This window comes from Lichenostomus cassidix, chromosome 9 (assembly GCF_008360975.1).
Source record: "Lichenostomus cassidix isolate B80296 chromosome 9, HeHo_3.0, whole genome shotgun sequence".
Taxonomy (NCBI): Eukaryota; Metazoa; Chordata; class Aves; order Passeriformes; family Meliphagidae; genus Lichenostomus; species Lichenostomus cassidix.
This window is the reverse complement of record NC_139490.1, coordinates 10,805,866-10,831,626: the sequence shown is the minus strand read 5'-3', so window position 1 is coordinate 10,831,626 and position 25,761 is coordinate 10,805,866. Positions and strand designations below refer to the sequence as shown.

General features: G+C 44.0%; 1 protein-coding gene across 1 annotated transcript in view; it reads right to left on the bottom strand.

Moving 5' to 3' along the window:
- The window catches only part of OSTN (osteocrin), a 51,497-nt gene extending 26,682 nt beyond the window's left edge, over positions 1-24,815 (bottom strand). Inside the window, exon 1 of the mRNA XM_085069400.1 lies at positions 24,688-24,815. Coding sequence (XP_084925526.1) covers positions 24,688-24,714 — 27 coding nt within the window. The 5' untranslated portion in view covers positions 24,715-24,815. The remainder of the gene's footprint in view (positions 1-24,687) is intronic.
- Positions 24,816-25,761: the final 946 nt, after the last annotated feature.

Below are 25,761 nucleotides of genomic sequence, written 5' to 3'. Positions count from 1 at the left end.
ATGAACTAAATGTTCTTTAGTGAGGATGAAAATCCTGAGAAATTCACGAAAATCCGTGGAGATATTCCAGATGAGGGAGGTATACGGCTCAGCGAAACTAACGAAGCAGGAAACACCCACAGATGCAGGAGATGTTGTCCAGACAGTTAAGCTACCCTGGCTTAGCCTGCCAGGAGCACAGCCCTGAACACCCCTGGAAAAACCTCCTGCACTGCTTAGCTCATGGCACTTCTGTCCCTGTCACTGGCCCCAAACTGCTCACTGTGCTGGCTGCTGCTGACTTGCACTGGGGGAAGCTTAACCACCAATATTACCTAAAAAACACACCTGGGAGATGTTCAGGAGGGGCACCCTGAGTGCCCTGCAAGTGACTCAGGGCAAAGCCCTGTCTGGCTCAGAGGCATCACTGCCAGGGGAGGCTCAGGGCAGGAACACTAGGGTGATCCTGCTGGACAGGATGAAGAGTAAACCAGCAAAATAAGTAAAATGTTTTTTGTCTCTCACAGTATTATTTTGGTGTTATAGCTTCTCTGTCCTCAGTAGCATTTACTTTGGTGTAACTGAAATGAAAACGTGTCTCAGGAAGATTGGAGGACTCAGAGTCTGGCTGAAAACAGAGAAAACCTTACACTCCAACAGTTTAAGCAGCTTTTCATGGGGCACATATCCTGAAAGTGGGAACAAATCACTGTACAGAGCTGCACAGACTTTCACAATGACTTTAAATCAACTAAACTTTCCAACAGCTGAGGTTTTGGGCAATGAACCTGGCTGGAGCTGAGCCAATCCATGTTGGGCTGGGATCCTGCCCTACAAGTTCCTGAACAGAGGGCTAGAGCCACCTGTGCTGAGTGTGACAGGGAAGATGCCGAAGGGACAGAGGCTGAAATCAGGCCAATAGCTCCAAATAGAAAGCAGATTTGGCTGCAGCTGCAGAAGAAAGGATACACAAAACAGGGCATTTAACCATCAGCCCTCTTTGGACAAGAGCACCTGGACTAGAGAGGTGAGCTGGGCTCTCACATCTCCTCTGGGAACAAATATCTGCATTAAATGGAGACACTTTGCTCACATTCGAGAACATTAATCCAGCACAATGAAAAAAAGAAAAGTCACCAGCTGTGTGCTGAGGAAACCAGGCCCTTTGGCTACTAGAGGGAGTTTACTAGGTGTGTATAAATAAACATGGAAGACATCACTGCAGCAGTTTTACAAAGTGCTAGAATCCCTTCTGAAATCTTTATGAGGTGAAAATTAGTAAGCAACCTCTGCAAAACCAACTGACATTTTTCAATTTATGAGGCTTCCCATCTCACAATGTCTATTATTTTACATGAAGATTTTAGTTTAAAAACTGCTTCTCGAAGCTATGCTGAGATAGCTGCTGAGATTCTGGGCTGACATCCCAGGAACTGCAGTAGCTTGCCTGGTATTCACAGATGAATTTTCTAATAAGGTGGTGCACATTTCCAAAATGTCACTGCACAAGTGGCCACTGCTGGAGTTATTTTAAGGCAGTGGTTCAGGAAGGCACTTCTGGTGTCCGTTTCTGCACTGACAGACATTCATGCCTTGAACTTTCTTAAATCCTGCTGTGAACAGAGACTTTAATGGCAAAGACAGCTCCAGGATCACTTACTGGAAGAGATTTTTATCACTTGATTTTCTTCTCTTTGTACTGGTGTCAATTAGAAAAACAAAAATATCTGAAATTCAAGGAGTTAGTCCTAGATAAAAGCAGACTGAAGCCTGAATTAAGCCATATAAAGCAGCTTCTGCCTTACAGCAGTGGCGTTTTCCACAGATAATCAGCACTAGAATAGATGGAAATAACCATTTTCTATTTCTCTTTCCAACACCACATCCTCAGGGACAGCTTTGAGGCAGTTCCATTAGCAGTGCAGGCAGGCAGGTTGTGAGGTATCACTATCAGTGTTTACAGTGCCAGGCAGTGATCTGAAAGGCATGTCCAAAGAATCTCTTCTGATCCTCACTTCAAGGCTCTGAAAAGCATATACCTTCATCCCTCCATCCCTCACATCCTCTCTCTGGGAATCTGACTCACTTCCCTGGGTTTTGTCTTTATCTCTCTTCCTTGAACATTTTTTAAGTTGGATTTAATGCTCATGGAAGTTGCTAGTGTGGGGGATTGATTTCCTTTTCCCTGCTAGAACTGTGCAACATCCTTCACCCACTGCTGGTAAGTCTTTGACAAAGATGCTCATGAAGGTCAAAACATTTATGTTCCCTAAGTACAAAGTAGAAAATCCAGGGAACCCTGAGGTATCTGTTGTTGTTCCTTAAGACACATTGGAAATAATTTTATTTCTTTTTTTCTCCCTTACTCAGTATTTCATCATTTCTTCCTAACAACTCAACTTCTGTAAGAACATATTGTGACAGACTTTGTCATAGGACTAAGGGTTCTGTAAACAAATCAGTCCTGGGGCTTACTGTAATTATTATTTTCCATCACATAATTTACGAAAGAAAGTGCTTTAAAATTTGCTCTGGTGCCTTTCTTATCTGTGGCAGTGTAAACCTGAGCTGCCCTCAGCTATGGAAAACAAGCAAAAAAAAATCAGAAACAGTGAAACTGTATCTAGTTACATATTCTCGTGCTCATGGAAATGACTACAGGAGATGTACTTTGGAGAATGAGGAGCAATTATATATACCTACACTCAAATACTACATGCACAGAGTCACATCTGGTGTGGAAAGGATGTGGCAGCAGAAGAGCAGAACTCCTTCAGGATCTCCCTCACACTCCCTGCCACCAGACACTTCTTGGTTGATTTAAATTCTACCTTCTTTAGCCCACAAAAAATGAGACTCCTGTCTCCCCTTATCTCTGTTTCTACTGCATTTCAGTGAAGTTTTACTTTCTTATACTCCCCCAAGAAATTTAACAGAGGAGTCTGGAGAGTGGACAGCAAAAATAATACATTAGAAGGCAAAATAAAACCAGCAGGGACCATGTAAAGGGAGACACTAGAATTATTTTGATTGCTTTTCAACTAACTGAAATCTCCTGCTTCAGTTATTATTTCCTTTATTTTATGCTGAAGAAATACTATAATGGGAGGCAACAATGCCCCCTGGCACACTTCAAAATTCCCTCTTACTGGCAGGCTAGGACTCAAAAATTCCCTGTGAAAGCTGCTAAGACCTGGCAGCTGCCCTGCTCAGAACTTCTGAGCATCCCTTCTCTAAAAAAGATATTTACTACCTTTACAGCTGGAGAGGTTAAACTGACTCAGCAAAGGAACCATTATTTGGGAGCAGATTTCAGAAAGGATCAGGGAATAGGAGGCTTGGGAGTTGCCAGTTTCACTGCTGGGGCAGAGGTTGCTTCACCTCATGCAAGGTGGTGAGTTTTTTGCCTTACAGTCCCTTCTCCTCCATTCAGGTATTCTTGCATCTGCCTGACAATCCTACACAGGCAAGCCAAGTGCCACAGGAGCCACTAGGGTGATTTCATGGAGAACTATCTGGAAAAAGGGATTTCTGATCTGTGGCAAGTTCCAGCATTCTGAAATCTGCTTTTCTTCCACATGTAAGAGGCCAAAATTCCACGGTCTGTGTGGAATGGATCTCCTGGAGAGGAAGAGGGGGAAGGAATGGAGAAGATTAAGAAACTTTGTTTTGAAGGAAAAAAAAATATCTTGTTGTCTTGGTTTGAAAACAAACCAGTGGGAGATCACAAGTCAAGATTGAAATTAAAAATAAGTGAAATAATACAAGGAAAAGCACTGACAAAGTCAGATACAACCTAACACCCTGTTAGGGTGGTAGTAGCAGTCCAACTGAAGTAGTCCAGTTGAAGCGGTGATCCTGTGAAGGTCTAGTCTCCAGCTGAAGATCCAGTGTAGCTCTTGTCCTCTGGGAACCCAGTAGACAGGGCTCCCTCAGGCAGTTCCAAGGCCAGGTTACATCCAGGTGGGAACACCTGGTTCCTCCCTCCTCGGCAGAGCATCTCACAATGGGATGAGATAAGTCCATGAGTCACACGGTGGGTCCCTGATGGCCCATTGCCTGTCATGCGGGGTGGGTCATTAGCAGGTGATAATAGCTAACGGATGGCCCATTGTCTGTCATCCGGAGTGGGTGATAGCAGCTAATGGCCCACAGCTGGTGGTAATAGAATACTTAACTACATCAATATTGCAACCTAGGACATTATCCACCCCTTATTCTATTACCATCTACACAGTTCTCACTTAAGATAAGGTCTCCTTGTGGGACACAACGGGTTTCTCCATCTGTCTGCATCACCCACCAAGTATAACCAGGTCCTTGGGCAAAAACCACTCCACGGATGGGTTTGCCTTTCCCTGAGGTGGGACTAATCCAAACAGTCTTTCCTAAAAAACCTCTTACGTGTACCACAGGGACTTTATCTCCATCCACTGTGTGCAAAGGTTCGGACTCGGCAGGACCGGCTCGATTGATAGAACCTCTTGTGTTAACCATCCAGGTGGCCTTTGCTAAGTTCAATTCCCAATTTTTGAAGGTTCCCCCGCCAAGTGCCTTCAAAGTGGTCTTAAGTAGTCCGTTGCACCGTTCAACTTTCCCGGCAGCTGGTGCATGATAGGGGATGTGGTATATCCATTCAATTCCGTGTTCTCTAGCCCAGGTGCTTATGAGGCCATTCTTGAAATGGGTTCCATTGTCAGACTCGATTCTCTCAGGGGTACCATGTCTCCACAGGACTTGCTTTTCCAGACCCAAGATGGTGTTCCAGGCAGTAGCATGAGGCACAGGGTAGGTCTCTAACCATCCCGTGGTTGCTTCCACCATGGTCAACACGTAGCGCTTTCCTTGGCGGGTTTGGGGAAGTGTGATGTAGTCAACTTGCCATACTTCCCCATACCTGTACTTTGACCATCGTCCACCATACTACAGAGGCTTCACCCGCTTGGCCTGTTTGATTGCAGCGCAAGTCTCACAGCTGTGGATGACCTGTGAGATGTTTTCCATGGTCAAGTCCACCCCTCGGTCACGAGCCCACCTGTATGTCGCATCTCTCCCTTGATGACCAGAGGCATCATGGGCCCAACGAGCTAGAAATAATTCTCCTTTGTGCTGCCAGTCTAGATCTACCTGTGACACTTCTACCTTGGCAGCTCGGTCTACCTGCTCGTTGTTACGATGCTCTTCATTAGCCCGACTCTTAGGTATATGTGCATCCACATGTCGAACTTTCACAGTCAGCTTTTCTGCCCGGGCGGCGATGTCCTGCCAAATCTCAGCGGCCCAGATGGGTTTTCCTCTGCGCTGCCAGTTAGCCTTTCTCCAGCGATCTAACCATCCCCACAGTGCATTGGCTACCATCCAAGAGTCGGTGTAGAGATAAAGCCTTGGCCATTTCTCTCGTTCGGCAATATCCAAAGCCAGTTGGATGGCTTTAAGCTCTGCGACCTGGCTCGATCCACCTTGTCCCTCAGTAGCCTGTACAGCTTGTCATGTGGGGCTCCATACTGCAGCTTTCCATTTCCGATCTGCGCCTACAATTCGGCAGGACCCATCGGTGAAGAGGGCATAGCGTCTTTCACTCTCTGGCAGTTCATTATACGGGGGTGCTTCCTCGGCACGTGCTACTTGCTCCTCTGCATCTTCTGAAGATAATTTAAAAGTCTCACCTTCAGGCCAGTTTGTTATGATTTCCAGAATCCCAGGGCGAGTCGGGTTTCCAATACGGGCGCGCTGTGTGATGAGGGCAATCCATTTGCTCCACGTAGCATCAGTGGCATGGTGGGTAGAGGGAACCCTTCCCTTGAACATCCACCCCAGCACTGGCAGTCGGGGTGCAAGGAGAAGTTGTGTTTCTGTGCCGATCACCTCTGAGGCGGCTTGGACTCCTTCGTAAGCTGCCAAGATTTCTTTCTCGGTGGGAGTGTAGTTGACTTCAGACCCTCTGTAACTTCGACTCCAGAATCCCAGTGGTCGACCTCAGGTCTCACCAGGCACCTTCTGCCAAAGGCTCCAGGACAGACCATGGCTCCCAGCTGCAGAGTAAAGCACATTCTTTACCTCTGGTCCTGTCCTGACTGGTCCAAGGGCTACCGCATGAGCGATCTCCTGTTTGATCTGGGTGAAGGCTTGCTGCTGTTCAGGGCCCCAGTGGAAATCGTTCTTCTTGCGGGTTATGAGGTAGAGGGGACTCACGATCTGACTGTACTCAGGGATGTGCATTCTCCAAAAGCCTATGGCGCCTAGGAAAGCTTGCGTCTCCTTCTTGTTGGTTGGTGGAGACATCGCGATGATCTTATTGATGACCTCAGAAGGAATCTGACGCCGTCCGTCTTGCCACTTTACTCCCAGGAACTGGATCTCTCGGGCAGGTCCCTTGACTTTGCTCTTCTTGATGGCGAAACCGGCTTCCAGGAGAATTCTGATGATTTTCTCTCCTTTCCCAAATACTTCCGTTGCTGTGTCCCCACACACAATGATGTCATCAATATACTGCAGATGTTCTGGAGCCTCACCCTTTTCCAGTGCAGCCTGGATCAGTCCATGGCAGATGGTGGGACTGTGCTTCCACCCCTGGGGCAGTCGGTTCCACGTGTACTGCACACCTCTCCAGGTGAAAGCAAACTGAGGCCTGCACTCTGCTGCCAGAGGAATGGAGAAAAAGGCATTGGCAGTGTCGATGGTTGCATACCACTTTGCTGCCTTGGATTCCAGCTCGTACTGAAGTTCCAACATGTCCGGTACAGCAGCACTCAGTGGTGGTGTGACTTCATTCAGGCCACGGTAATCCACCGTCAGTCTCCATTCTTCACTGGACTTACGCACCGGCCATATAGGGCTGTTAAAGGGTGAGTGAGCCTTGCTGACCACCCCTTGGCTCTCCAGATCCCGAATCATCTTATGGATGGGGCCACAGAGTCTCTGTCAGTGCGGTATTGCCGGCGATGCACTGTTGCTGTAGCAATTGGTACCCGCTGTTCTTCAATTCTCAGTAGTCCTACAGCAGACGGGTTATCTGAGAGACCAGGCAGGGTATTCAGTTGTCTTATGTCTTCTGTCTCTACGGCTGCTATCCCAAAAGCCCAGCGATGTCCCTTCGGGTCCTTGAAATATCCACTCCTGAGATAATCGATGCCGAGGATGCATGGGGCGTCTGGACCAGTCACAATGGGGTGTTTCTGCCACTCATTCCCAGTTAAACTCACTTCAGCTTCCAGTACAGTCAGCTGCTGGGATCCTCCTGTCACCCCAGAAATAGAAATGGATTCGGTCCCCACATACCTGGATGGCATCAGGGTGCACTGAGCGCCGGTATCAACCCAAGCCGTGTATCTTTGTGGGTCAGACGTGCCAGGCCATCGGATCCACACAGTCCAATAGATCCGATTGTCCCTTTCCTCTACCTGGCTAGAGGCAGGGCTCCTCTAATCCTGTTTTTGGTGCACGATGTTCTTCTCCCGTAAATGTGTTCCTGAGGTTCCTTCAAGAGGATCAGTCATATTATCCTTTCCATTCTGTCGGGGGTTCTGTCCACAAGAGACTGGGGCAGTGTTGTACCTAGATGAGCCTCCTGAAGTGGATGTTTCTTTTTTCAGTTCACGTACCCGGGCTGCTAAGGAGGAGGTGGGTTTCCTATCCCACTTTTTCATGTCTTCCCCATGCTCCTGCAGGAAAAACCAGAGGTCACGTCGTGGAGTTTGTCTTCTTTCCTTGGCTGGGGGACGTCTGCTCCTGATGGCAGAGACTCGCGTTGGTTTCGGTGTGGCATGGAAAAATCCTTCTTTGAGCTCTTTCCTTAGTTTCTGATTCTCTTCAATCAATCTCCGGACTTGCTCGGCCAGGTTTGTTTCCACCGATGAGACATGGGTGCGTAGTGGAGCGGTGACAGTGTCCTCATAAATTCTCAGTTTGTTTGTTAACACGCCTACCTTGTCTTCGCCTTCCCTCCACTGCAGTGTTGCCAGGTAACGAGAGTATATCTCAGGTCCGAGCCGCGCGAATCTTAGCCACATTTGTGAAGTGCACTGGACGTTATCTGGGTTCTTGGGGAATCTCTCGTTGTCCGAGAAAATGATCTCTAGCACGGCCAATTCCCTCAGGCATCGGATACCTTGTTCTATTGTGTTCCATTTTCTTTGGTGCATCTGCAGGTCCTCTTTGCAGAGGTATCTGTCCCGTACACTCGCCAGCAATCTCCGCCAGAGGCTGAGAGTTTCCTGGGTTTTCCCAATCCCCTGGTCAATAACCACATCCTGGGACAGGGATCCCAGTTGCCTGGCCTCACTTCCGTCCAGAATAGTGTCATTAGCTGCAGCGTCCCAGATACGGAGCAGCCAGGTCAAGATGGACTCGTTCGCCTGCCGGGTGAATTCCCTCCGTAGGTCACGCAGCTCCCCCAGGGATAGAGAGCGAGTGATGATCTCTGGCTCTGTCTCTTCTGCTTGGTGAGATGGTCCTGCCACATCATCATCAGTCGCTATGCGGACTGATTTGCTCTTGGATTTCTTTTTCTGGACGGGGGCAACTGCTACGGGCTTCGGCTGTTCTGATTTGGTGGTGGTCTGTGTTGAGACGTCGACTGCTCTTTTGGCTCTTTTCCTCTTGCCTGCTGATTTGCTTTGTTTCTCCTCCTCAAGGAGACAAAATATTGTTCTGATCTTCAGCAAGATGTACACGATGCTGATCAAAGAAAACAGAACTGACAAAAAGATTATGCCATCCTTAGCATCTAGAGGGAACTCAATATTGTCAAAAACGGCCGTGCCTGACCTGAAATGCTGGAAGAAACCACTCTCTCCTCCTAATGCCAGAGGCTGGGTGTGATTGCTGAGGAGGTCCCAGACGTAGCAGCTCAGATTAGGCCAGGCAGATAAAATTGAGTATACGTTCCGAATGGTATTCATCGCCTCACAGGTTACCACGCAATAGGCATAATAAACCAAAAGAGCAATTTTCATGCCATTCCCTGGTCGCAACAGGACCAATACGACAGGCAGATAGTTTCCCATTTGAGGAAAAATATAGAGAGCGAGATACAGCACCCATATAGATAAGCTGACCATCATGGTGATAGGATTTCTGAGTTTCCCCAGGTCGTGCCCCACGTTGGGCGCCAAAATATGTCTTGGTTTGAAAACAAACCAGTGGGAGATCACAAGTCAAGATTGAAATTAAAAATAAGTGAAATAATACAAGGAAAAGCACTGACAAAGTCAGATACAACCTAACACCCTGTTAGGGTGGTAGTAGCAGTCCAACTGAAGTAGTCCAGTTGAAGCGGTGATCCTGTGAAGGTCTAGTCTCCAGCTGAAGATCCAGTAGTAGCTCTGGTCCTCTGGGAACCCAGTAGACAGGGCTCGCTCAGGCAGTTCCAAGGCCAGGTTATATCCACGTGGGAACACCTGGCTCCTCCCTCCTCGGCAGAGCATCTCACAATGGGATAAGTCCATGAGTCACACGGTGGGTCCCTGATGGCCCATTGCCTGTCATGCGGGGTGGGTCATTAGCAAGTGATAATAGCTAACGGATGGCCCATTGTCTGTCATCAGGAGTGGGTGATAGCAGCTAATGGCCCACAGCTGGTGGTAATAGAATACTTAACTACATCAATATTGCAACCTAGGACACTTGTTGATTCAGCTTTGGTGAACTTTGCCATTTTTTAACTTCCATGGGGACCAAACCAGACCTCAGAGAAAACCCTGCAAGCCTGCAGCTCACAGGGAATCTGAGAGAGATGCATAAAAAATAAGCAAACAACTAATGATCAGTTAGAGGCCCCCTGATAAAGAAGTTATTTTCAAATTGGTCATACATTTCAAAGAATTCACATAAATTCAATACCTGCAGATAGCTATACAACTCCTCAAAGAGTCCAGCAGAGGATTTAGGTATGGTTTTCAATTCCAGAATATGTTTCCCCACTGAAAATATTTACTCAAGCATGTATAATTGAAGGTCCATTTAATTGCTTTCCTGGACTAGTTTCTATTCATTCTTAACCCAAGAACATTATTTTTACATTTGATACAACACCCTACTGATTTCTAAGCAAGTTTCACTCTCAGTTTCAGTCAGCTCTGGGTCTGCTATTTAATTCTTCAACTGAAATCTGTTGGCCTTTGGTATCTCAAGTCAGCCCTTTCTAGTAACATAAATAAAAGGTACTTATCTTTCAGTGAAACAGAACATCTGCAATTTTCTTTAATCATTGCTGTCAAGAATCTGCAGCATTCCCTTTCACATGACTCATGAAATTTTGGGATGCTCATGGGTACAGCAATATGCATGTTCCTGACAGTCCTGACTCCCACCTTCCTCTTTTTTATCATATGAAGTGGCTAAAGCTGCTCAAAGAAAACTCTTGGCATTTTTAACTTGAGGAGAAACAAGCGTCATGCAATGATCTAGAAAAGACAGATAATAGTTAGAAGAAATTTTACTACCAATACTTAGGTATTCCAAAGAATTATTGAACTATTATGGAAAATTTCAGATTAAGGTGACAAGATAGAATGTTCGGCCAGAAAATGGGCAGATGGCATTGAATGTCAATAAATGTGAAGTGATGCACACAGAAAGAAACAATTTTAAGTGCTTCTACTTTGCCTGCATAGCAAAGAGCTTTGAGCTGACTGTTCCTGTTCCAAACTGAGGACCAAAAAGGGGTTTGGCAGAGGTTGACCCTCAAAATGGTTGGTTCCAATGTAACAGCTTGGGACCTTTAATTGAAAATGACAGGAAATATGCTTAAAAACCAGAAAAGACCTCTTTTCAACCAGAGTGTATTTTAACAGTGGAACTCCTCACCAAATTGTATTCCAGATGCCAAAACCTTACACGGATTCAAAAACAAAGTCACCAAAAGAAAATCCCTCAAGGACTATTAAGCACAAAATATTGTGTCTGGTTCTAAAATCCCTCAGCCACAAATTGTTGGAGGCTGGGAGAATATTTGAAGGAAGTGTCAAATATGCTTGCAGGATTGGCCACTGTCAGAGTGAGTGTCCTGAGCGAGACAGACGTCTGGTCTGACCTGGTATGACTGTTCTTGCATTTTATATCACATTTTCCTGTTGCCTTATTCTCAGAAAAACCTAAAAAATAAATCACTGAAATGATCATTTACATTCACACACACCTCACATTTTGTTCAATAGACAGAACTGGCATGGAAAATTTCATCACAAAGACTTAGAGTTTACTAAATTCACAAGCAACCAAAGATAGGGAAATGCTAAAAGTTTACAAGTAAGTTTACAAGTTAAATAAGAGAGCTCTCAGCTCTACCTTTAATTAAAAAAATATTTGGAGTTCAAGTGGATAGTACATGTCAGCAATTTAGGATAATATACAACACAACAATTATATAAATACTCATGAAGGGAACTGAAGAAACTCAGAGATAATATTAAAATATAAAGAAACTCAAATATACTGACACATGAAAATACATACAAATTATGCATCCATTCATAGTGTGGTAATATTTGCAATGTTTCCACAGTCTAAAAGGCTCTAGTGGTTTTAGAGATATCCTTTACAGTTAAAATACAGAATCCTAGTAAAACTAATAATATTCCTCAGTTTGGCTGGAATTACTCGTGTTCACATATACATGAAATGTCTTTGTTTGAGAGACCAACATCAATTAAATTTAACTGCCTCCCCTGTGGACTCAAATCAAGGCTGGATGTTAAATTAATGTATTTCTATATATAGTCTGTTTATAGGTCATTCTTCTTCAGGCATTGCACCTTTTCCATGTGGTTTAGAATAGAAGCTGCCCTCGTTCTCTAGCAGAACCTCCGCCATGAAGGCATCAGAAGAAAGTCATTACATTTCGCAGGCACCACCCTTGTTTAATGGTGTATGAATGTCTTGGTGCCAGTCTGTGCTTGGCATACAGGGGAAGGTTAAATACATTAAACATCTGCAGCCCAGCTAAACACCAGGGAAATGTTACAGGACATATGATAACCACAGACAAGCACAGGAGAAATGGAAACACTAATGATGGAAGAGCACTGTTTAGGATAATGTCTAGTCATAGAAGGATGCTTTAAAATTAAGTGCAGGGAAAATGATGTTGGAAATATTTCCTAATGGGGAGACCTAATAGGCTGTGGAATAATCACCCAAGGGAGAGGAAGGAAGTCCTTTTGACTGAGTCATTTCTTTCTGGACTGGGCGAAGCATTAAGCACACTACAGGGAAAAAATGTCCTGGCAGACAGAAAGACTACCAGCTCTACTGCTCAGAAACCTAAAACATTTTTGTTCCCAACAGTAGCAGTTTTATTCAGAACAAAAATAAACTCATAAAAACCTTTTTAATTGTGCGTGGAGATGAGTGACTTCTGTAGCCTCTCCCTTTCTCAAATTTAATTTATTTACATGCATTTATGGACCTTTCTTAAACTGCATTTCCAGATGAGAGGTTTCCAGGGCTGCAGTCATATATTGCCTTTGTCCATCTGATGCTGTGTGGCAAGAACAGATGCAGCTTTATCAGAAACTTGTCCTGATCAGGCTCTGGCCAAGCATGACTAGTTTAATGTGACAGATTATAGAATGAAAGGAGAGTGAGAAGGGAGGAATAACAAGTGCCAGGGAAAGATTAGATTCTCCACACATTTTTGCATTTATTGACCTTTTCTTCTTTGATATACCATTAGTTACCCAGATTTACAGCTTGAGATGGGAGGCAAGCTGTCAGGTGCACTGCTTAGGTCATTGATGATGTTATGAACTCTACTGGAAACTGATTTCATTAAACAGAAGTATGTGGCTTGGCATTTGATATGGCAAATATCTAAGTGACATTTTTAATTGCTCTTCATACAATTCCTTTGTAATTAGTGGCATCTTTTTAATAACTTGTTAGGAACTTAAAAATTTTAAAAATTGCATGTGGGGTACCAACAGCTGGTGTACAGCATCCATCCCTGATGAAAGCTCAGTGTATGTGAGTGCAGTCTGGCATCCTGTACATAAATCTGTAGACCAATCTGCAGAGAAGCAATAATTTATACTGAAGTTTCTTGAAGGCTCACTTGGATGGTTTTCTTTCAGCACCCTCTACATCAAGTATTCTGTCATAAATTGGACTTGAGCTGCAATTTATGCATTAATAAAATACCACCTCTGGGACTTATTCCAGAGAGAAAATAAAGAACCTAACTACTACTGGCCAGCAGAAAGAGTTCAGCATGCAGGACACCAGTCTGAAGTGATGCAATAGTCTACAACAGAGGAAGGAAGATTTCACAACCTTTAGACTCACATTGCTGAAGGAAAAATCCATACTATCTTAAAAGCACACAGAAGTCTGTATCTTTGTTCTGAGGTCTGAACCCAGGCTGTTATTGTGTGTTCACTTCACTTCACTCATTACTGTTGTGGTTTAACCCAGCCAGGAACAAAGCACCACACAGTCACTCTCCTACTCCCTGACCCCAGTGGGGGTAAAGAGAATTGACAGGAGAAAAGTTTAAAAAAATGGTGAGCTAAGATAAGTATAATAAATTAATAATAACAACAGTAAATATTAATGAAAAGGAAAGCAACAAAATTAGAGAAATAATGCCCAGGAAAACAAGTGACACAAATGAAAACATTTGTTTACCATCAACTGATGGATGCCCAGCCAGTCCCTGAGCAGCCTCCCCTGACCCTGACCTCTCTAGTTTGTTGCTGAGCTTGATGTCAGATGGTCTGGGATATCCCTTGGGTCAGTTGGGGTCACCTGTCCCAGCTGTGTCCCCTTCCAGCTTTTTGTGCACCCCCAGTCCCCTCACTGCTGGGGTGAGGTGAGATGCAGAAAAGGCCTTGGGTCTGTGTAAGTTCTGCTCAGCAATAACTCAAACATCCCTGGAATTCTCAACACTTTCCAGCACAGATCCAAAACACAGTCCCACACCAGCTACTGTGAAGAAAATTAACAATACTTTAGCCAAAAGCAGCTCAATTACTTCAGTTGAAGCAATGTAATTCCAACGATACACAGGATCCCCACCACCAGATCTGGGTTTGATCACAGTTCAACTGTAGCATGTTGGAGCCATCCACACATTCATCTTGTTAAAACACTTCCAGGCTACAGCATGTCTCCCCTCTTGCCACCTGGTAATGCTTTACAAAGGCAAGCATTTGGAGGAAAACCATTGTTGTGCCTGCTCATGACAGAAATCCAGCATTCAGTGTCCTGACCTTGGTGCAAACAGGGGACAACACTGGGAATCAATACACCAATTTTGACTGAGGCAAATCCGATCTGAATGGGATCAGGCTGGCCTGGTTTATCTCCCTTCTATCAGCTGGACACTAAGACTTGGGTAGGCGTAAAATCAATCCTGGTCCCTGATTCCACAGGAGCAGGGGCTCATCCCAAGTGGAAGTGGGAATCAAAAGGCTGCCCCTTTTTGCACTGACTGAGTGCAGCTGTAGCTGTAGAGGAACCTTATCCATCAGGGCTGCACAGGAATCCTCTGCACCAGCCCACTTGCCCCTAAAAAGGGATTCCTGCTTGGTGTCTTCTAGACTCTAGCAAGAAAGATGCAAGTGTCATTTGCTATCTTCAAATTCAAGACCAGCCACTTGGTCTGCAAGTTTAATCCTTGCATCTGTGTGAAGTGGCTGTCATGTTTTAGCACCACGACAAGAGCTGAGTCGAAGCTCTGGGGCTCTTGCTGCTGATGACAGTTCCATGCAGCTCTTTTTCCTCCCATCACGTGACCTGGCTGGCTTTGGCACATCCTGTCTAACTGCCGCTGAGTGAAGAGGAAATATTTGCCTTGAGCCTGAGCACTAAACACCTCCTCTGTGGTTAGGAGAGATGCAGCTTTCTCCACGGTGGGGTGGTGATTACACAGAACCATTACCTCCATTTTCCACCTTTGCAGAAGTAATTGCTTTCCCTTGTGCCCCTTGCTGGACTAACAAGCTAAGGAAATATTCTGGGAACAGCGAGGATTTTAAACACTGTGTAACCTGAGCACACTGCCTTTTGGAAAAGAGGCTGGCTCAGCAGATGTGCAAGTGGGGGAAGTTTGCTATTCCCCCCTTAGGTGCAAAATTAATTGTTCTGTGTCCCCTCTTTGCCATGTATTCATATGGCAAACCTTAACCCATGGTCACCATGTGGGGTCAACATCCAGTTCTGGGCTTGTTTGTGCCTCATTATGTCACACCCATGCTTCTGTACTTCACAGAATGTTCCTTGCAGGGCAGAACAGGTCCCTCTGCCTCTACTAAAGGACAAGGATTTGAATGGACAGAATACATTTTATTTTTAATGCAGAAAGCTGAAGGTGTGCATGAGAGAAGCAGAAGAGCAAGATGCCAGTGAGAAGCCAAGCTGACCCACTGTGGTCCCAAAACAGGTCACAGCCTTACTATGCCAAGAAACTATAAACAGAACAGAAAGACCCTGCCCTGTCCCACAGCATTGCAGTCAAAGGATTTTGGCACAGCCAAGTTACCTTAACTGTATATTCAGCTGACTATAGTATTTTTTGTTGTGCACTCTTTCTACATGTCTTAGTTGGCACAAATCCTTCAAGGCACTGGCTCTCCCCCAGTGATGAACTCCAAGGTGTTTAGCTGATGTTATAGAAAGAAAGGCTGCAATCTTGGTATACAAGGGGGTTGATATAAAAGTAAAGCCTGAAAGAATGAGCTCAAGAATGAAGGAATGCTTAAAGCAATTCAAGGCATAACATAAATTGGAGGTTAAATTTGCCATCTGATGTCGCAGGCAAATATCCCTATCATTAAAAAGGCTCACAGCGTTTTTTGTAGTCTGATAATTTTGATAGCTTTCTCAAAATTTTTCTGCAATGATTTAAAATATTCCTTCCCTTCCACAGTGAAAACAAACTTATTTTCACATTTACCAGCTTTTAGATTTGAATAATTTAACCCAGATCTTACTGTATGTAATTTTCTTACACCAGACAAAGAAACAACCCAACTAAACCAAACAAGTTGTGCCTGTGGAAACCTTGCAATGGCATCTGTTTGAATGTCAATAATAAATTGCTTGTACATTACAGAAGATGGAAAGAAACTTCTGAAGACTTCATAGACTCCTAGAGCATCAGACCATCAGATCCCAAGCTGATCTCCACAGATGTTTACATTTTGCTAAACCATCATCAGTTAATTTGTGTTAGGCTAAAGCAGAGACATCCACTTTGAATATGTCAACATAAATAGAGATAATCCAGCACTTTTCTTGCTAGAAAATCAAGGAAATTGTAAGAAATCTACTTTGTGCAGCTGCAATACCATTCTCACATCAGTGAGTGTGTGACTTACACTACTCACACATTTGCCTTTTTACAATCAGATGGCAAGAAAGAGCTCATTTTCCAGCAACCTGCAACAGAAGACCAAAGTTTTCGTTTCTAGTCTTCAGTTTTCCTTCCTTCTCCATGAGGAGTCTGACCAAAGAGAAGGTTTGTCATGGAATCTTTGACTTCAGATGGCCCATGGATGGAAGGAAAAACTTTCAGCATGGGGAAAGAGAGAGGGAATGGGAGAAAGACAGGTAACAAATCCACACTGTGAAAAAATCTTACCCTTTTGTGAAGCAGATGTAAGAAAAAAGTGCAGGAGACAGTACATAACACTTACAGAAGAATTAATATCGTCAAAGGGGATTGTAAACTGCCCTAGACTTGACCAGCAACAACAGGGGGCTGTTGTTTGTTTGGAGAAAGAGAGCTGCTGCCAGCTGAGAGAGAAGATATAGATGGTAGTAATTGCAGAGATATTAGGAAGCAGAGAAAGAAGAGATTTTTGAGCCTCAAGGCTGGGCAGAGGTATTGGTTAATTCAGATCTTTGAAGCAGGAATATCTCCTTATTCAAACAGCCACAGCATTCCTCTTGAATGGAGACAGAGCAGAGGAATGTAACACCTCCTATCATTCACACACACATAAAACATACTTTCAATCATTAAAACATTCTGTTAGAGTTAGAAAGCTCCAAACACAGGTAATATCAGGATCCCTTTCTGGGCAGAGTTCAGGTTTGATTGAGATGGTGTCTGGATATCACTGAACTTTTCAAGAACCCTGCCAGAACTGAACAGCAAAAATATAACTTACAGTATCAGAGAAGTATCATCATTCTCTGTGTTGTGTTCCAGAAGCTGAAGGGCTGTGATTTTATTAGAACCCTGCTGTTTCAAGACCGCAAGTAATACACTGACATTTTGAGCTGCATTTAAACCTAACATGTATTTTTAAAACTACATTTATGTTCCATCATTAACTCTGGACAGAATAAGTCACTATTACCACTGTGACTGCACTAGAACTTCAAGTGGAAAAGGCTCTACTGAGTGGAGCTTTGCAAAAGGCCCTTTTTCTAAGTCAGGGTCTAGCTAGGGTTTTGCAGCAGTGCCAGTCTCTCTAGTTTCTGACCACCTCCCTCTTCACTAGACTACAAAGAAAGCTGCCAGTAGGGCTTCTGGAAGCTTCAGCCTCTTTCCAGTCAGAGGAACTAGGGAATTCTCCAGTTACAGAGAGAGGATACACAACACCAGGGACTGCAGTGTTGGGAGAAACCCAGCCCTGTTCAGATGCCTTGTCAAAAAAAGGAGCTCCTGCTGCATTTCATGAAGATCAGACTCTCTCTTGGCTTTGTACAGCAGTTCTGCTGCCCTGAGAGTGCTTCAATTCTGTTTTCTTTGCTCTGTCTCATCTGCCCCACCAACAGCTTCCAGGGCAGTTTGGTGATGTGGTACCCAACTGGAGCTCAACATGGTCAGAATGGAAAGAAACAACAGGAAAAGATTGTGCAGAACTGAGGACACTTTGTATTTCTGGTACTGAACAGCCACAGACACATCTTTTTTTCTCAGCTGCTTTTTTCAGGGTGCCCTTAACATTCATCCTCACATGTGGATTTCATGGGGCATATTCTTAGAGATGTCACTTATTTATAAATCTACATTTTTTAAAAAACCTAAGCACTAAGCCAGGAATTACACTCACTGTCTTAAGCTCTCTCCAGATACACACCACAAAAGAGACTGATGCACAAAGCAGCCTGAACAGTTCCATACAGTCACTCTGGGGAACTGCACAATCAGGCTGGTGTGAGTCCTCCCTCCCTTTGTGTAGAGTCAAGTCTCATTTTCTGGATCAGAAGTTGTCTTCTGGTTGTGCAAATATACAATGAGGTCTTGAGGGTTCTGGGACAACACAACAATTGAAGTACAACAATAAATATGTTAGGTGCTGAAGCCACTATAACAATTATGTATGAATTTTAAAAAATAATTAAAAGAAAAAGAGAGAGATAATCATCTTGTAAGGCTTCCTACCTTATTGCTTAGTCATTTATCCCGAAGTGATAAATAGATATTCCTAAATGAGACATAAAAATAACATAAAATGCAATACCATGGCATATACTTTCATCATATGCAGAAAGGAACAAAACCACAAACTTAGAAGAGGGCTGAAAACCAGATCCAAGTGCTTTCTTAAGAAATTGAAGATATTTTCAGGATTGCTGTCATAACTATTAGTATTTTCTGATGTTCATATTTCAGTATTCCCAGCAGTTTTAGCCAGGGAACAGGATTGCACTGAACAATGTCTACACACACCTCTCAAAGCAAGATAGTCCCTGGACACGAACCTTATTCTCTTGACAAAGTATTTGTTGAAGCTAAGTGCTTCCTCACTTCACCTGCCAAAAGAGACAAATCATCATACTGACCATCACAAAGTCATGGAGACAAGAAGAAAAAGAGGTTTAAACATCTGTAATAGCATAGGCCTGGAAAAGGAAGAAATTTCACAAGGGACAAAGGAATCATACAACAGATAGAGGACCTAACAGAAGAAAAGAATTGTCACATAAATGCAGTGTGTTTCAAAAGACCCCCAATTGAATACTTTAGAAAAGAGCAATATCCTCTTCATGGCTCACTGGTACTCCCTGAGGAATTTTGGAAAACATTCTAGCAAGACATGCTTTGGCTGATAATACCATTGGTTTGCTGGGATTTGACTTGATGTTTTCATTCTTTCTTTCTTTTTGGTTTCTTCTTGTTTTGACTTGTGAGAATGAACACTTGTCAAAAACAGGATCTTGGTTACTGAGGAATCTGTTTATTTCAGGCCCTTTTTCCTAACTTGGTATCAGTTGGAACCACTCCCTGCTCTTGGTATTTTAGGGGTCTAATTTTAGGCCCTGGTTTTTCAGATGTTGGCCAGAGGCCCCACTTGGTCTCCACACAGAAAAAGTATATTGGAAGATTTCTTTTATCTCTGGTGCTGATCCAAAGCTTCTGAAGACACATGGATTCCTTTCCACTGAGCTCCATAGCTCCAGGTCTGGCCTGATTGTGACACCAGTTAGTCTGAGCAGCTGAGAAGGACCTGAAATGGATGTGTGGATCCACCTCACTTCAGGCACTTGGTAAGTGAAGAGCTGCCTCTGCTCAGCTGCAATGAATCTGCTGTCCATAGCTGCACAAGCAGGTGGAATTTCTTCATGGAAAGGGCTAATTATTATGCCACATCTACCTTTTTTTCCCCCAAAACAAGAGGCATGTGGACCACTGATAGCTAACAAGTGCTGGGAAGCAAAACACTGAAGGATCCCCTTGTAACCAGAGAAAAAGACATGGTGGAGAGGATTATTTGCACAGAACTCAGCTTGGGTTTTCAAACCAGCATTTATAGGTTTGTAAAGAGCCAAGAACAAAAACTTTAAAATAGTTATTAGGGGTTTTATGGGAACTGGATGAATGGATGGTTTAAATGGGAAGCCAAATAAATATAAAAAAATATAATCTAAGCCTGGCAGGAGATCTGAGGATCTTGAATATTAAAGCTTAAAAAAATAGGAAAACAAAGCCTTAGAAGTGTGACACACAGCCTCTGGAGTCCAGGAAAAAAAAAAAAAAAGCTTCTATCTCAGTAGAAGAGGTTCTGTGCTTGAATCAAGGGACAACAATTACTAAGGTACTGCCCTATTAACACAAACTCTGCTGTCCTGTGCATTGCACTCTAACCACAGCAATACAGTCAGAGGAATCATCCACTAAACACAAAATCGGCATTTCAGAGAGAAGCTGAATTCAGCCAACAAAACCACCAAGTTCCATCCACCAAGTGGCTTCTCCCACTTTGCTTTATCTAGGAAGTCATGCATATGGATTGAAATCCTCAGATGGCCACAGTGGTGCCTCTGCTAACCACAGCAACAGCCCTGACCTCGTCTCACTTGGAGCTGTGGCTGCAGAGCCTCTCTAGCTGAACACCTCTCAAAACCAACCAACAATCTGTGCAGGAAATGGAAAGCTCCTTGCTCTCACCTCTTTTCTAGAAAATCAGACATTTACTGCAAGTAGTGACTGCAGCTGCTTTGTACCTGAACATCTACAGGATAAACGATGCCATGGTCTTTCTGCAGAAAATAAGCAGAGAGAGACAGATTCATGGCAGAGATGATAACCCTCACGATGCAAACAAGTTTTATGCCAACCAAATGGCATCTCCTGTGGAGTTTCAAAAGCTTTTTACAAACCAGTAGTAGATGCAAATTGTTATACTAATTAAATTAGTAATTAGGTGAGATACCCTTAGCCTATTATGCACCTATAAATAGGGGAAACTGAGGCTGAAAGCAGTGGAGAAATCAGCCAAACAGTGGGAACATCAGGAATCAACCCAAAACTTCTGACTCATGTGCTTGTGCTCATTTGGCTAACTCTCCTTTATTGTAAGCCAAATCCTGCCTCTGATCTCATTGAAACCAATGGTAAAACTTCCATATATTTGAACAAAGATTTGAAATTCCAGTCTGTCATCTGCACTTTATAGGTTTTTGCCTTTATAGATGGGGCAGATATTTCATTCTCCTCTGTGGTTCAGCCAGATGGATGGTGCTATGTATATTTAGGGCACAATGAGGAAAATAAATAGCAATTAAAAAACAAAACAAAAAAATGCAACCCTTTCTTCCATATGGAAGATTTTAGTATTTTTAATGGTAAAATTACTCTTCTATATTTATGGAACTTCCACAGAGAGATCAGTTGCTTGTAACCACTACCAGCAGCAGAGGCTGATCTGGTTCTCCCAGAGGTCTGCTCAGCAGCCTGGCAGCTCCTCACAGCCACAGGAGACAGTGGCTCATGACCATCTGTACCCTGGGAGAGACAGTTTTGCACCCAGTTATCCCCTCTGTTACCTTCTGGCTTTACTTTGGCTTTTGACAGCAATTGCCTGCTTTAAGACTGTTTTAAACTATCAGCAGGTGCCTCCTCTTGCTGATATTCTCAGGAGAAAAAAAATAATAAAGCAGCAAGAAAGCTTTAAAGCTCATACAAGCACAAGATGAAAGAAGTGGAGATCTGGTCCCATCTACACATCACCTGCAATGGAGGAAAGAATGAGGAACCTTGCATTTCATCCAACTCACCCCTTTCTCCAGTGCCCTGCAAAGGAACCAAGGTCAGCAGGATGGAGCTGGCACAAAGCAAGGGGAGGGACATGTCACCTTCAATGTTCTTCCACAAAAAGTGCCTTATCATGCCCCCAATTCCGGGATTCTCAGAGTGAGAAGAGGTGGGAATATCCTCCTTCTTCCCCAGGATAGAAGGTTTCAGTCATTGAACAGCTCAGGCTGCAACAAAGCAGGATGAACATGTGCAAACATGCTCACACCACACTAACATCCAAATGCTCCCAAACCCAAATGACATCAAGATTTTCTTTAATTACTGTATTTTTAAACCCTTGATTTTCTTGTGGTAGAGGCCTGAGAACCATCGGAGACCCTGGGGGGTGGAGGGGTGCCAAAGACAATTGTGGCCTGGGAATATTTGCCAGCTGGACAATATGATTTCTTTTTCCTTCTCAATTTTTTTCCCCTATTCTCCTTTCAGATCCTCCTTTCTGGCTTGCTGAGGTGTGCAAATGCCCAGATCTAGGAATTGCACACCCAGACTGCACTGCTGCATCAGTCCCTGCAACTGAGAGTCAATGCAACAGTGAATAGCAATCTGAGATACCAGGAATCCTGCCTTTAGCAGGCTGCACTTACTAGCCACAGTTCCCATTGAACTTGGAAGGCTAAGGTTTGCTCCTGTTTGCACCCTTTCAGCTTTAACAGCTACTGATTTTTGTGAGGAATACAGTTGGGAATCTAGGATTCATTTCCTGTTCTAGAGAAAAAGAAAAGAAAAAACACAGTTTGGATCCAGCTATCTTGCAGGCTGAAAGTCTGTTCTCCATTCTTTCCTTCCCATGCTGCAGCCTCCTCTGCTCCTTCTGCCTACTTCAAATGTTCAGATGAACTGCTGAGATGCTGAAATTCAAATTACATGAATGTGCATCATATCTATCACTCACAAAGACTGTGTTAGTGCAATACCTTCCTACCCACCCTTCCTACATCAAAGCAAAATCCTCTGGTTGCCTGACACAGCGAGGACTATCTCACCAGCATGACTGCAGTTCTGCACAGAAGAGGGTAAGTGCTGCAGGAGCTGATTCTTGAGGCTGCTGCCCACCGTGGAGATGTGCAAGACTATCTTGAACTCAATCCCCAGCTGATGTGTCAGCACAAAGCACCAAGACCTATCCTTTGGAAATTATACAGGGCGTGATGTGAAAGCCGTTGATTTGCTCCAGCTGATCAACAGATCAGCAAAGAGGCAGCACTCTCTACCAGCTGCTCGCAGAAAGGAAGCTGGAAGAGTATTTTGGATCCCACAGGGCCCAAACCATGGAGAAGGGTGGAGAACAAAGCCCTTTTATTTAATAACCTTGAGGCACTGTCAGCAGCAGAGGTCTGTGGAGAACGGCTAAAGCAGGAGCAGGAAACTACAGATCCTAAAAAGTAGCAATCACACAATTGTTTGGGAGAAGCTGGGGCTGGAAATGAGCTCCTCCATGGAATCTCATTAACATGACCTACCTCACCAGGGACTGAAGGGACTCCTGCAGCCTTCACGCTCTCAGAACAAGATATGAGATAGCATAGGTGGAGAGTCTGAAAATCCCCATTTCCCACAAAGACTCTTGCAAAAGACTCTCTGTGGCCACTTTGTAATCAGTTTGGTGCCATCTCCTTTCTGAACTCTTTAATCCTTTCCTCATGAGTCAGCTCCTGCAGTATCTGAAGCAAAACAGATCCACCTTTTGGATAAGAGAAAACTTGTCCTATACACTTGGTTTTATCTTTAGTAACCTGAGCCAGCAAGATACCTAAAAACCAGGTGGATTTTCACAATCTTGCTAAGAGGGCAGGAAGAGAAAGACTTACTGGAAGGCAAAGCCTAGATATGCATTGCATGGCACAGTATGGATACCCTTCCTTCACCCCCTGCTGTCCCCAGCAACTCTGCAGGACTTGATTCCCTAACAGGACACAATATGCACAACACTTGGAACCCGTGGTCTTATTTGGAGACTTTTCATATTCGTCCCCCAAAATGCTCTTCTGTGAACCTTACCAGCAGTGCCCCAGTTTGACAGCGCTTCAGTCACTCCTTTCAGTAAGGAGGAAAATATTCCATCATCTGGATATGCCACAAACATTAAACAAGGATCAGCTTTCATGAACAAAAGCAGAAACATGCTATATCTGTGCTTGTCCAAATTATTTGGCAAATAACAAGTATACTGGGAAAGAACAGACAGATGAGGACAAAACAGAGAAGTTATTTCCTCACAAACTGTATTCTTAATAAATAACTTGACTCATTTTGCTAAGAATAATTTGACTGGAACATTTGACTTACACTGTTTAAAACTTTTATTTTTCACTTGCTCTTCATGCGCAGATTCTGTGACAATTTAACTCATTTTACTGGATTGGAGGACCAGAATTACACCCCAGCATTGCACTATTAAGCAGCAAAATTACCATTTTTCCTCTTTGTGTGCCTCCTTTCTGTTTTAGACTTCTTCACTGGTATGCAACATAATTCTGTCCATACAGAAATCCTAAAATGCAACTCTAGAGCAAGATACAAGATGCCCTACATAGCTAATCAGGACTTAAACAACCATAGCAGAATTTTCTTGCTAACTTCCTACCACACAGCATCAGAACTAAATTCAAGAAGGCACTTCCACCCTCTCATTTTTTCCATTTTATCCAACCTATACAGGTTCCACGTACACAGTTTTATTTGTAGAAGTTTTTAGCTCATCCCTCTGGGTCACATACCCATGGGTGATACCAGTACAAGTTAAATACCCCAGAAAGATTCATGGGGGTTTGCACTACATTCCTCTCCAGAGCAAAGCTCCTCACAGCAAGCCTAGGCTCAAGCACATGAGGATTTGGACATGCAGGCTCCATCAGCAGCCATACACCCAATGTACTTGCCCAGGCATAGAAAGCAGATTTACTTGCCATCTTCTGGGCCTTTTTCTTTTCCCCCTGAAACCTGTTGTCAGAGGAAGGGAGTTCAGAGCTTCTTTCCTTCCACCAGTGGGTTGGTTTCACTCTGCTACATTAATGGGAATTGCAGGTGCACTTCAGCCCAAATGCTAATTTCTTCAAAACAGCAGAAAAGGCTACATGCACTTGGGGAGAAAGAATATCCATCCGTTCGTGCAATCTTAGCTTTCAAGGGGAAATGTTCAGTGGAAAAAGGAGGAATGATAGGGGAAATTAAATTAAAATGCAGGAAAAAGAATATTAGTAACAGAAGGGAACTTTTACCTGTGGTGCTTGCCAAAATGCTTTCATGATGCTCAGTGAGAACACACAGGTGTACAGGAAGCCCAGCAGACTATCCAAATACGATGCTGAGTTGCCAGGTTCCAGGGAAATTGTAACTGTAGCCTTAGAGAACCTAGCAGCTCAGTCCACCTCTGGTCTCAGTAGCTCTCTTGGCCCTTATTTCCCTAGGCTGGCAGGAGAGCCCCTGGGGCATTCCTGCACTATCTCTCACTTCTCCTGCCAAGTGGTCTGTGGCACCTTCAAAGGCACCGAGGGTGAAGAGGGGATGCAGGGCAGCACTCACTGACACGGCAGAGGGTGTTCTGGGGAGAGTTTCCCAGGCACTTTGTGACAAAGAACATGGGAGGCTGTTGCCTGCTCAGACCTACAGACCTGCCCAAACACTGCCAGCCTGCATACAAATAATTTCCAGAGCCTCACTACTGTGCATTGCAGTTCCATTTCCAGATATTTCACCAGTTCCTTGTACAGCACCATGAAAACATCCCTATCTCCACAGCTCACCTGCCTAATGTACCTGCATTGTACTTACATTGCAGAGAACAGCCACCAATGTTTGAACACCCAAGGCTGCACCCCTGATGTTTCAGTTCATATAAAAAAAGAGAGTATTTGCTAAAACCCCAACCACACATAAATATTGTATAAAAATTCCTTTCCCATCCTTTTCTACTAATTCCCACAAGTTCACTGAAGTGGCAAGGTTTCCAATATGGACACCAGCCCTCTGAATAAAACTTGGCAGGTTCCACATCACTCATTTCATGCAGCACAGTGCTGCATGACACTAACAGCTTCCAGCCATACCATTGACAAGAGGAAAGTAATTCCGTCTGTTAGCAGTGACCTTCCAAGATAGTGTGCTAACAGCCTTTCTTTATTTCATTGATTTTCCCAAATCATTGTCAGAATTTCTGGTAATAGGTTCACTAGCCTCACAACAAAGAGATGATTAATACATCCACCAAGAAGAGAGCATGAGGAGCTACAAAGAACATGAGAACACAAAGATGGTGTGATGTGAATGACGGATCAGCTTGGGTCACAGGTGGT